General features: G+C 42.0%; 1 protein-coding gene across 1 annotated transcript in view; it reads right to left on the reverse strand.

Annotated features, from left to right (window-relative positions):
* ACE (angiotensin I converting enzyme) overlaps positions 1–12596 on the reverse strand; it is a 95929-nt gene that overhangs the window by 50572 nt on the left and 32761 nt on the right. Inside the window, exons 5-8 of the mRNA XM_088470692.1 lie at positions 10353–10544; positions 9393–9490; positions 9109–9281; positions 8137–8360 (exon numbers count right to left, since the gene is read on the reverse strand). Coding sequence (XP_088326818.1) covers positions 8137–8360; positions 9109–9281; positions 9393–9490; positions 10353–10544 — 687 coding nt within the window. The remainder of the gene's footprint in view (positions 1–8136; positions 8361–9108; positions 9282–9392; positions 9491–10352; positions 10545–12596) is intronic.

Raw genomic sequence — 12596 nt, forward strand, 5'->3', positions numbered from 1 at the left:
TATAAGCATTTTTATTTTTATTTTTTTTAAACGTGAATAAATGATCAAAAGCAATTGTTTTTCTGCAAAATAATTACTACTTAAATTTTAAAAGACAGTTAAATAAGAAAAATCTTCAAAAAACACCTCTAACACCCACCATCTTAAAAACACCTGTCCCATTCATACAGCACCCCCATATACTGGTCCCACATCAATAAACCCATTTTCCTGCATATATTCACCCCAAAAATTACATGGCATTATTGGCCAAATTAAGATAATTAAAACAATCCAAGTGGTTAATTATTAGGGACATTGTCCCTGTGGCACTGAACTAAGCCCCGACATTTGTACCTTAAAATAGGGTTTTTCCTCAACTTTGCACCTATGGAGAATTATCACGTTTTAACATCACCTGCAAATGAATTGGCTGATAACCTCTTTCCATGTAAAAACGGGTTAACATCTGAAATTGAATTCCCCCCTCAGCTTCTAACGAGTTAACACTTTACATTACTACAATTTCTAGGACCATCGGACCCAACTATTGAAACTATGATTCACAGAGACAAACTTTCTTTCTAATGTGGTTCAGCATCCATTTCCAAAGGATGACATTAACTCAGAACTAGAGTGATGTTATTATGTTCACACTTTTGCTCTCATACTTCTGTATAAGCAATTAATTCTCCGAACTTGTACCTCTTTAGACTTGAAGTACCTATATCAGTGGTTCCCAAACTGTGCCTCAAGACACTTGCAGGGGCCCTCAGGTTGGTGGTCCAGCACCAAATCAAATAATTTATGGTCAATGTAATGTAAATATGTGGACAAACAGAAGCGCAAATCTGTCCACCACCACATAACTAAACCTAAGGAAGGACAGGTAAGCACAATTTACTTTTTATTCTAAAATTTCTCAAAAACTTTTGCCTTATGGGTGCCGTGAAAACAATGCTTATACACTAGGGCGCCTTACTGCAAAATAGTTTGGTAACCACTGACCTATATAATCAATTGATGGTGACTTGTTCCGTCTCCATCATTAACCATAGGGGTGCAGAGGCACAAGCCTGAGTGACAGAGACAGGACAGACCAGAAGAGGAGAAGCTCTGGCACAGGGTAAATATAGTGGTGAGAGGATGGGTCTGGGGTAACCCAGCATATGTGGTGTTAATTTTACTAGTTTTATATCTTGCAACTTGCTTTAGGTTTAGTTTATAATAGGGATGAGCGGGTTCGGATTTCTGAAATCCAAACCCCCCCGATCAGAGTTGGGTCCGAGGCAGGCTCGAGTTTTCCCGCCTGACTCAGATTTGAAAATCGAGGCAAAATGTAATCATCCTGATTCCGGATCTTGCGGGTTTTGGATTCTATAAAATGTCCCTGCGTCGGCGCCATTTCTCACTCCGGCTGTGGACAGTGAAGAGGGAGGGTGGGAGTTATGGCTGGCTGGGTTGTGTTGTGCTGCTGTTGTCCATAGGGGCTGTGTCCACTCCTCCATACTCCATAGGGGCTGGCTGGGCTGTGTTGTACTGCTGTTGTCCATAGGGGCTGGCTAGGCTGTTGTGAGGTTCTGGTTTTGTTGTGGGCCCGGGGTGGTGATAGGAGCAGACACTGAAGCAGGTTTAAATGAAAAGGTGGAACTTTTAATGAGTGGTTTGACAGACATGAATATGACAAAAACTAAAGTCCAGTTATAGCACTAGGTGCACTTGGGAGCTGTGGTAAAGTAATGGGAAAAAGTCCAGTTCGTGACAGGCAATGAACAATGTCCAGGAAGTGCAGGTTAATAGAGAATGTTCAGGTAGTGGCAGACAATGGGAACTATCCAGGTAGTGACGGGTTAATAGGGAAATGTAAAGTTGATGACAGGCTGGAGAAATCAGGTGTAGTGGTTGAAATGAAGAATGCAGGCTGAGGAAGGATTATCCAGCAGAGTGTCAGTGGAGGCAAGGTGCAGGGTGAACAGCAGACTCATGTACTCAGGCAAGGGGAAGGTAATGGAGGATGCAGGGTAGTCCAGCGGGGTTGGAGCAGACGAGCAGGCAAGTAGCGTATCACAGGAAACAGGTGGTGAGCACAGGGAACTCTCTCTCAGCTATGCTGAGAAACATGTTGCACTGGAAATGAAGTGAGGCTCTGAACCTCCCTAAATACCAAGTGCTGTGCCATGACTGGCCAGAGAGAGCATGTGACAAACCAGGATTGGGCGATTAGGTCACGTGACCGGAGGCAAGATGGCGGTGCCCATGCCGGAGCGGAACTGAAGCACCACCAGGCCTCACAGCCCAAAGTGACAACATGCCCACACAGAACAACGCACAGCCAATGCCCCTCGCCAAACACCAGCGCCAGATGCCCCCCGCCATAGTGACCTCCAGGTAATACCAGTCGACCACCATGCCGAGAAACACTGGTTGTGACAGCTGTGTTGTGCAGTCAGTTGTCCATAGGGGCTGTGTCCCCTCCAAAAGTCTATAGGGGCTGGCTGGGCTGTGTTGTGCAGTGTCCCATAAAGGTTGTAGTCCTAAAGGGGTGCTCCCCCAAAGTACAAAAAAAAAAAAGTTTTTCTGTGTTTGTGAATTGTGTGGGCTGTAGCCACACGTGCATCAACAAAGGAGCAGTGCCAAGCGTGTGCCTGTGTCATAAGTCTGTTAAAGGGTGGTGTAACCCCCAAAGTGCACTCCAAAAAAAAATTCTAAATTCTTCTTTTCTGTGTTTGTGTGTGCCTTAGCCGCACGTAAATATTAATATAACATAAATGGAGGACAAAACTTTGTTCGATAAAAATAAAATAGGGAAAGATCAAGAACCACTTCCTCCTAGTGCTGAAGCTGCTGCCACTAGTCATGACAGACGATAAAATACCATCGTCATCTGCAAAGCCCGATGCCCAAAACATTTAAATCATCTGAGGAGAAACGTAAACTTGCCAATATGCCATTTACGACACGAAGTGGCAAGGAACGGCTAAGGTCTTTCCCTATGTTCATGACTAGTGGTGCAGCTTCACATGACGATAGAAGCCCTCCTCCCGCTACAAAAATCAAACGAGTTAAGTCGGCAAAAGCACAGCAAAGAACTGTGCGTTCTAAGATGATATCACCAATCCCCAAGGAGAGAGTCCAAGTGTGGCGGTGGTTGCGATGCCTGACCTTCCCCAACACTGGACGGGAAGAGGTGGCTCTTTCCACCATTTGCACGCCCTCTGCAAGTGCTGGAAGGAGCACCCACAGTCTACTTGCGGATATTCAAATTGAAGATGTCACTGTTGAAGTACAACAGGATGAGGATACTGGTGTAGCTGGCGCTGAGGAGTGGACAGGGCAGACTAAGGACTATATGACTGACAGCCCACTGGTTAGATGTATCGCCTTACGCAGCAACAACAGCAGCATCACCAGTAGCAGCAGCTCAGAAACGCCAGCTCGTTCCAAGGCAGGCTACGCTGTGCATCACCGGTTTCAGTAAGAGGCACACCACCGACAACCTCTTTGAGAAACTGAGGGAAATCATCGCTCAGTGGCTTACCCCACTTAGACTCTCCTGGGGATTTGTGATATCAGACAACGCCACCAATATTGTGCGGGAATTACATCTGGGCAAATTCCAGCACGTCCCATGTTTTGCTCACACAATAAATTTGGTGGTGCAAAATTTTCTGAAAATGACAGGGGCATGCAGGAGACGCTTTGGGTGGCCCGAAACATTTCTGCCCACTTTCGCCATTCAGCGACTGCGTGCCGAAGACTGGAGCGCCAGCAAACACTCTTGAATCTGGCCCGCCATCACCTGAAGCAAGATATTGTGACACAGTGGAACTCAACCCTCTATATGCTTCAGAGGATGGAGGAGCAGCAAAAGGCCATTCAAGCCTATACATTCACCTATGACATAGGCAAAGGAGGGGGTATGCACCTGACTCAAGCGCAGTGGAGAATGATTTCCGTCTTGTGCAAAGTTCTCCAGCCCTTCAAACTTGCCACACGTGAAGTCAGTTCAGACACTGCAAGCTTGAGTCAGGTCATTCCCGTCATCAGGCTTCTGCAGAAGCAGCTGGAGAAAGTGAAGGAGGAGCTAAGATGGAGCGATTCCCCTCGGCATGTGGGACTTGTGGATGAAGCCCTTCGCTTTGCCAGGATTCGAGGGTCATCAATCTGTTGAAATCAGACCACTACATTTTGGCCACCGTGCTCGATCTTAGGTTTACAGCCTACGTGGTGTCTCTTTCCAGCCAACACAAGCCTGCAGAGGTGCAAAGACCTGCTGGTGAAAACACTGTCAGCTGAAGCGGAACGTGATAAATCAACAGCTCCTTTTTCAATTTCTCCTGCAACTGGGGCTGCCAGGAACAACTTAGGTATCCAAAGCAACCCGCTGGCGGTGATGCAGGGCAGGCAGGACTAAGTTTGGACATCTGGTCTAGACTGAAGGACCTGGCAACAATTTCTGACATGTCTACTGTCACTGCATATGATACTGTCACCATTGACAGAATGGTGGAGGATTACATCGGTGACAGCATCCAAGTAGGCATGTCAGACAGTCCGTACCTGAACTGGCAGGAAAAAGAGGCAATATGGAGGCCCCTGTACAAACTGGCTCTATTTTACCTAAGTTTCCCCCCCTCCAGTGTATACTCCGAAACAGTGTTTAGTGCAGCCGGGAACCTTGTCAGCGAAAGGCGTAGGAGGTTGCTTCCACAGAATGTGGAGAAGATGATGTTCATCAAAATGAATTATCAGCTCTTCCAGGGAGACCAGCCTCCAGAACGTACAGAGGGACCTGTGGTGGTGGATTCCAGCGGGGACGAATTAATACTCTGTGAGGATGAGGATGTACACAACACTGAAGAGGGTGAGGAATCGGTGGATGAGGAGGAGGAGGACGACGACGACATCTTGCCTCCGTAGAGCCAGTTTGTGCAGGGACAGATTAATTGCCAGCTTGTTTTGTGGGGGCCCAAACGAACCAATCATTTCAGCCACAGTCGTGTGGCAGACGCTGGCGTTTAAATGATTGGTTTGTTAAAGTGAATGCCCTGTCTATACAACATAAGGGTGGGTCGGAGGGCCCAAGGACAATTTCATCTTGCATCTTTTTTTTTCTTTGCATTATGTACTGTTTGGGGCCTAGTTTTTCAAACTGCCATCCTGTCTGCCACTGCAGTGTCACTCCTAGATGGGCCATGTGTTTGTGCCGCCCACTCTTATCGCTTAGCAGTCATCCAGCTACCTCGGTGCAACCTTTTGGCCTAAAAACAATATTGTGAGATGTGAGGTGTTCATAATAGACTGGAAAATTAGTGGAAATTAATGTTATTGAGGTTAATAATAGCATAGGAGCAGAAAACCACATTCTGTGATTTTAGAAAAAAAAAAAAAATACAGATCCAAAACACAAAACCAAAAAACCAAAATCACGGAAGGGTGGATTTGGCAAAGGGTGGATTCAGCATTGCACTCCTCTGGAGCACCCTTCATGCTCCAGTCTGGCAACAAGCTCAGTGAGGGTGAGTTGAAAGAATTGCTGGATATGCAGCGTTTTGTGTACATATGACTATGCCTATTTTCAGATGCATCATTGCACTAAGGATAGGGATTGGTGCAAGTGTGAACTTACAATGATGACGGCTATGAAACTAAGCTTACGGATAGGTGCAGTTCAGACGCAAGAATTAATAAAACTTTGTATACAATAAACAAATTTAGTTTTGTGTACCCAATGCAGGAGCTATCACGGTTGAATTGCATTCAGCTTTGTATTACCCTTATGTTTTGAGTTTCTAGCAGTCTGTACACAGTATGACTAAATTAGCAAAAAGGTGTTCAACTATGCCCACATAAAAACAAAATTTCACTTATTGCAGACAATGTTTCCTTTTAAAGCTAACCAACCCACAAATCGCCCTGCTAAACGGTCTTCAGGAGTTGGACTGTATCAAGTTATACAGGGAATAACGCAAAATCAGAAGCCCTAGAGCTCCCAGTCCACACAATCTATTTGGATTTCCCCTATAATCCAAAAGCAGTCAATACTTCAGTGCTTCCATAAGCAAGGACTAAAAGCAATTATTTAAATCCAAATTTTAACTAATAGGCAAACAACAAGACTTAAATCATTGAACACCATGTATATCCCATGTATCAGTGGATTTGATGCAATCAAAATGAATACGATTGCTAGGTTATTCTAACTTTTCCAAAACCTTCCCATGTATATTCAAATACATGTATTCCAACCTTTCCAGACCCAGTACAGCAAGATCACATGGATTTAAGAAGGCTGGGTTCTTATTACCCCATGTACATTATAAACCCTTACGCCTCTCCGGCATGATCCAATATTTCCTCTAGGAAACCAGTTTATTTTTCCAAATGACGCAGGTATTAAACTTTTCCTCCACATCTCAGGAAATTTTGCTCCACCCACCATTTCTCATTTGGTAGTAGCAGCATGGACTCATGCATCAAACGGACTGCTGGGTACACACTTAAACGATATCGGCCCGATTTGCCATTTCCGGGCAAATCGTTAACTGTGTATGCTCGATTTGCACGCTTCTGTGGTCGCATGCAATATCTTCTGGTTGGCTGTGCTGCACGGTCAATTAGAAGATATTGTGTACAATGCCAAATTGCAGAATGCAGCATGGCATCCTACATTGAGCAGTCACCCCCTGCATCGTGCAAGTGTGGATGCACTTGCTGGTGCAGTGTCCCGACGGTGTTGGAACGTCATTCTAATGTGCAGCCATTAAAATGGCCACATTATTAACACTAATTTATATATTCCTCAGAACTTTACAGTGAATATTTTGTAATTAACATCAGTCCCTGCCCTAGTGGAGCTTACAATGTATATTCCCTACCACATATACATACTTATTTACTAGGGTTATGTTTTTAAATCAGAATCCAATTAACTTACCAGTATAAATTTGGGATTGTTGGAAGAAACCAGAGCACCCAGATGAAACCCAAACAAACACGGGGAAAACATACAAAATCCACACAGAGAATTGCTGAGAATTGAACCCAAGACCTCAGTGCTGGGAGGCAGTAACGTGATACACTACGCAACCATGATACCACATTTATCACATCTGTACAGACAGTAAAATTTGCAAAGGATCAAACTACATCCTCTGAGCAGCAGTTGATAATAAAGCTAACTGGTAGAAATAGCTAAACATCACATTACATGAACACTGGGAACACAGACAGAAGCCAAAGCTTCAAATCAATGTAAAATTCAGGTAGGATTAATCATACAAATCAATTAATTTTTTTTCTCTTAATTGCATATAATGTAAATGCAGATGTTGTTTTATTTAGCCATGCCGTGTTACATATTGTTAGGAGAGTCCCAACCTTTGGTATAACCAGTGGGTCCTTCGTGGCAGAGCCTGGCATCATGTTAACCAATCCCACTTTATATATCAACACAGAGTTATAATCAAAAGGCTACTGACACACCGATGTGGGTAGATAGTATGTTAAATGCACCACTCTATTATGCAAAAACAGAATTGTAAGTAAGAAACATTAAATTATAAATACCATGGTTTATACAATCTAATTGGCAATAAATGAGCCAGCATTTGCACAAATAAAAAAAAAAAAAATATATATATAGTATCCAAAATGTAGCGGCACTCACGGGACTTGTTTAAAGCAAGAAATTATAAACTGCTAATAGCAGGCTTGAATTCCAACGTTTCAGATATTTTATTTAATATCTGAAACGTTGGAATTCAAGCCTGCTATTAGCAGTTTATAATTTCTTGCTTTAAACAAGGCCCGTGAGTGCCACTACATTTTGGATACTATCTGGACACAGATTTGGATTCAGATCGTGTGCGTAGAGGGCACCTGGGCAAGTATAAACTTTTATTAGGAGTGCCGGATTCACATGGGATAGATAGATATATATATATAACTAAAATCTATATTAACCCCAACTACATGGCAAGAGACCATGCCAAGCGTTATTTCAAACACATGCCCTTATTGACTGTACAAGTATTTATCTATTGCTGTCTTCTGGCACTAATGTCGCCAAGGCACTGCATTGTAGCACTAGTGCATATGGTGAACTTTTGATTCTTAGGTGCACTTTATTCTACTATGAGTTACAAAGTGAATCACCTGCATCCTCTGTGACATTTTCCAGCAGCCCAATGGTTTGTAGGTGGCGTGGGGTAGACACTGATAGAGCCAGTACATCTCCTATGGCTTCATGGAATCCTGGATTTGCTCCACGGCGGAATGTGACTGGCTGGTCTTTATACTGTAGATAATATTCTACATGTCCCATCTCATGGTGAACTGTGAATAACTGCTCCATAGTAACTGTAGTACACTGCTTTATCCTGTGGGTCATAGAGGTTTAATGTTAATAATTGAAACTGAACAAAAAAATTGCATAGTTTTATACAACCCCTGACTTAAAAAAAGAAAAAAAGGAAGATATTTGTATACCATTGCGGTGGTTTTGCCTTTAATTAGGCCTTCATAATATGCCTTGATGCAGTGGCATAAGTTCATCCCAGACGCCCCCATCACAGCCTCTGACACTGTAATGTAGCATTTCATATGCAGATACAACCGCCAGGGAGGAGTGAGACCGAGAGTTGTGGGTGAGGAGGGAACACGACGTGTCACACTGATAAAAAAGCTGATGAGGAGCGGCGACACTAATGAGCAGGGAGCAGATGGTCTGACACGGAGCTCTTCACTAGTGTATGGTGGCTCCTCAGGTGCCGGGAAGAGGTGCCATGTATTGGGCGGCCGTGACGGTACACTCCGGGTACATGGCTAGACCCATAAGTGGGGTGAATATATTGTGGGCAATGGAGGACATGCCCCTTCAGTGCTGGAGCCCAGCTGCAGGCACCTCTATTGTCTCCCATAGTTCTGCCCCTGCCTTGATGCACGCGTAATGTGCAGCAGCTTCCTAGGAGTAGGACTGCACCCATTTTTGCTTTAGTCTTACAGTGTCAGTATTTACTGAAAATGGTTATTTTTCTAGGATACAGGTTATGGATGCAGCTTATTAAAAAAATGTGGTGTCTCATTGAAAATTGTAAAATACAAGTACAGCTATATACAGTGACCCACCTGAAATCTTTCCTGTTGTAAAAGTCCCATGCAGAGGCATGACACACTACATCTCGTCCATCTGTTGGCTTTTCAAGCATGGACTTCTCCCAGAAAGCGGCAGGCATCTCCAGCAGACCCAGTGACGTGAAAAATTCCTCTGAAACCTTGAACATATATGTTGCATTCCACTTCTATTGAGGGACCAACAAAAAGGGGGAAAGTTACAATTAAACAAATACCAAAAAGCAGCAAATTCAGATGTCTTTACTCAGATTAGTAAAATCTCTGTCCAACAAGCTGACCTGATTTATCATGGCGTCCGTAACGTCTACATTGGTCTTTCCAGGGTAGGGAATCATCATATCATAGATATTGTTCCACTGTTGTGACCACATATTACCTGTAGAAAAAAGTTGGGGTCAACATGTATGTTTTGCACTCAGACTTCAGTGTATGCTGCATAACTAACAGTTGCTAAAATTAAATCTACCTATAAAATAGATTTCAAAAATAATTTACCAACTTGTATTTTATTTTTATAAATATTGCCTTTTTCTCAACTCTACTAGAAAACTACTTATAGCTATTGTTCTAGGTTTGATCATTTTGACCACTACTTTATAAATATATCCATTCTTGCAAAAACTTTTTAACATAATCTATGGAGACTAGGGGGTATATTTACTAAAGGTTGATATTAATCGGTTTCAAATCAGTCTAAAATCGATCAACATTGATATTGTGTTTCTGGGGCTAAATCTCACAATTACTAATACTTAAAAAAACATTAGTTATCTTCCTGTATTTTGAATACAGAAACATCTCAAAGAACACCTGAATAAAATGCTTAATTAAAAAAATGTTCATACAAATTTCACCAAAATGAAATACACCATACATAACCATCAACACGTTATGAAGGCGAGGGAGAATATGAAATTGTGGAAAGTTCATAACCTCAACATCACCAATGTAGTGAATGGTACAATTTTGAATCATATGAACCTCATGAACATACAGGGCAAGTTCTGAGCCCCATCCCAGAAGTTTCATCAAACACTATAGCAGTCAGGAATAGCATCTTATTTGTAGCTGACCTGGCTACACATAGACATAGAAATATATGTATTTTATGTAAATTTGTTAAGAAAAACAAGTGTATTCTAGGATAATAGCAGATAGTCTTTTTTTTTTTTAAAGTTTAGATTCAGCTAACCAGAGGAATCACCTCTATGACCAGTTATATATACACGTATACTAACCCAGAAGATGTGCAGGTATAGGACCTTTCAGGTTAACATATTTTGCACCATAACGCTCATACAGTTTCCTGCGCACAAAGGCATGGAGATTGAGGTACAGCGGCTCCAGCTCCAGGTACAGTTGTTCTAGGTCCTCCTCAAAAGTGGGCGAGGCATACCAAGAGCGCCAATAATCTCCTGTGTCTTTGTATCCTGTAACAGGAAAGCAGAGCTGTAACTAGACTTTTTGGTGCCCTGTGCCAGAGAGCATTGGTGCCCCCACTCCCATTTTTAAAATAAAGACATAAGATAGTGCACCTAAAAAAGGGCCATGGCCTCATGGGGAAGGGCCAGGGAAGAGAGAGGAGGCCAGGAGATGCTGGGGATAAAAGAAGAGGAAGCTACAAGTGAGAATGATAATAAACAGGGAAATTGACAGGCCCAAACAGTGCCCCCCTGCTCCATAGTGCCCTGTGCAATGGCACAGGTCGCACTACCCTAGTTAGTGCCCTGCAGGAAAGCTACAATTACTCTGCACTTCTAGAGTAGTTTTCTATTTTGCTGAGTAGAGAGGTTATGAACATACAGTACATAATACAAAACCCCCCTAGAGGCCAAATGCCAGCCAAGAAATATAGATAATTATTTTATGTCTGCTGTAACACACAAAGAATCTACATATACAAGCTACCCCAGAACTCCCAAAAAGAAAACAAAAAACACACACTTCTACTCTTTAAAAACTTTTAACATTTGAACTCTAAATTAACCAGACAAGGGACAAAATTTACCAAGTTGGGCATTACTGTCAAAATGGGATGGGAAGGGGGTGAAAAACAACAGTATTTACTATTAATTGGTTTTGATGGCATTTGATAATCCACCACCACTGTCCATCAGTTTGAAAACTCCAATCCCACCACCATCTCACCATGTAAATGACGAGGTTTAAAAGGACTGCACCAGTCCTTCAGATACATCTGCTGGTTTCTCTATATTATGCAGCTTAAAAAAAAAAAAAAAAAAAAAAACAATAATAATAATAAAAATAAAGGCTTTGGATGAAGCTTGAAATGGAGAACGTCAAATTAAAAAAGGAAAAAAAAAAAAAAAAAAAAAAAGGGGAAGCCTTGTGTGATATTAAGCATATACAAAAATGTGTGGATTGGTGTGCATTTTAGGTCAGGACGATTCTTATTTCCAGTTGAATGCCATTGTAGAATTTTTCTGTTCAAAATTGTTAAAAAAATAAAAAATAAATACCTAGACCACTCTGTATCACAGCTGAGAATAAAATTAAACAAAGTCAAAAGTATTTGTCTCTTTACTGAAATAACAAAAACATTTTTATGAGACAAGATTGGAGTCCAACTGTGGTTTGTTTTGTTTGCTTTTTAAGACCGTATGTATTCGGATTTCCTACTGTGTGGCTTGAGAAGTCCTTATTACAAAATGATAAGATGTAGAAACAAAAGCTTTCATGCATTTTGACCCAATGGGCCGAATGCAATTCAGTGCGATGTTGAATAGCCGCAGGAGGGAGCTCCCGCAGCTATTCAATACACCACACTGTTTGGGCGGCTAAAGGATTTCTTCTCACACCCCCCTGGGGATGCGAGGAGAAATAAAAAAAAAGTGCCTGGGGGGGGGGGCACGCAACTGTTTGCCGGCTTAGCGTGACGCTAACAGCCACGTGCCCGGCACTTTAGTTGGAGAATGCAGGTTACAGAGCCTCAAGACCCAGGTTAAGTCGTGAGAACCGGCATTCTCAGACTTACGTGCTTCCCGACCAGGCAAACAGCGCACTGAATTGAATAGTTGCAGGAGCTCCCTCCAGTGGCTATTCAACATTGCACTGAATTGAATTAGGTCCAATTTTTGTTCATGTCAATGTAATGGTGTTACAATCAGGTTACATATAGCCAAGTTGAAGGTTATATTTATTTATATATATATATATATATATATATATATATATATATATATATATATATATATATATATATATATATATATATATATAGAGAGAGAGAGAGAGAGCTAGTTACAGGGTCTCTGCACATTAGTTATTCAGTGGCACAATAGCGAAAAGTGGAAATATAACTTATAACTGATTAATTCAAGCACTGGAAAAGAGGATATATAATGAATGTTGATTTATTCAACAAGACCTTGCGGTTACAAAAAATAAAAACCAAAGTAATAAAAGCAAACAGTATGGAGATATTTATATTATATAAAGATCTCCATACTGTTATCATTTGC

The sequence above is a fragment of the Taudactylus pleione genome, unplaced genomic scaffold (assembly GCF_031769625.1).
Source record: "Taudactylus pleione unplaced genomic scaffold, aTauple2 ptg000102l, whole genome shotgun sequence".
NCBI classification, from domain to species: domain Eukaryota; kingdom Metazoa; phylum Chordata; class Amphibia; order Anura; family Myobatrachidae; genus Taudactylus; species Taudactylus pleione.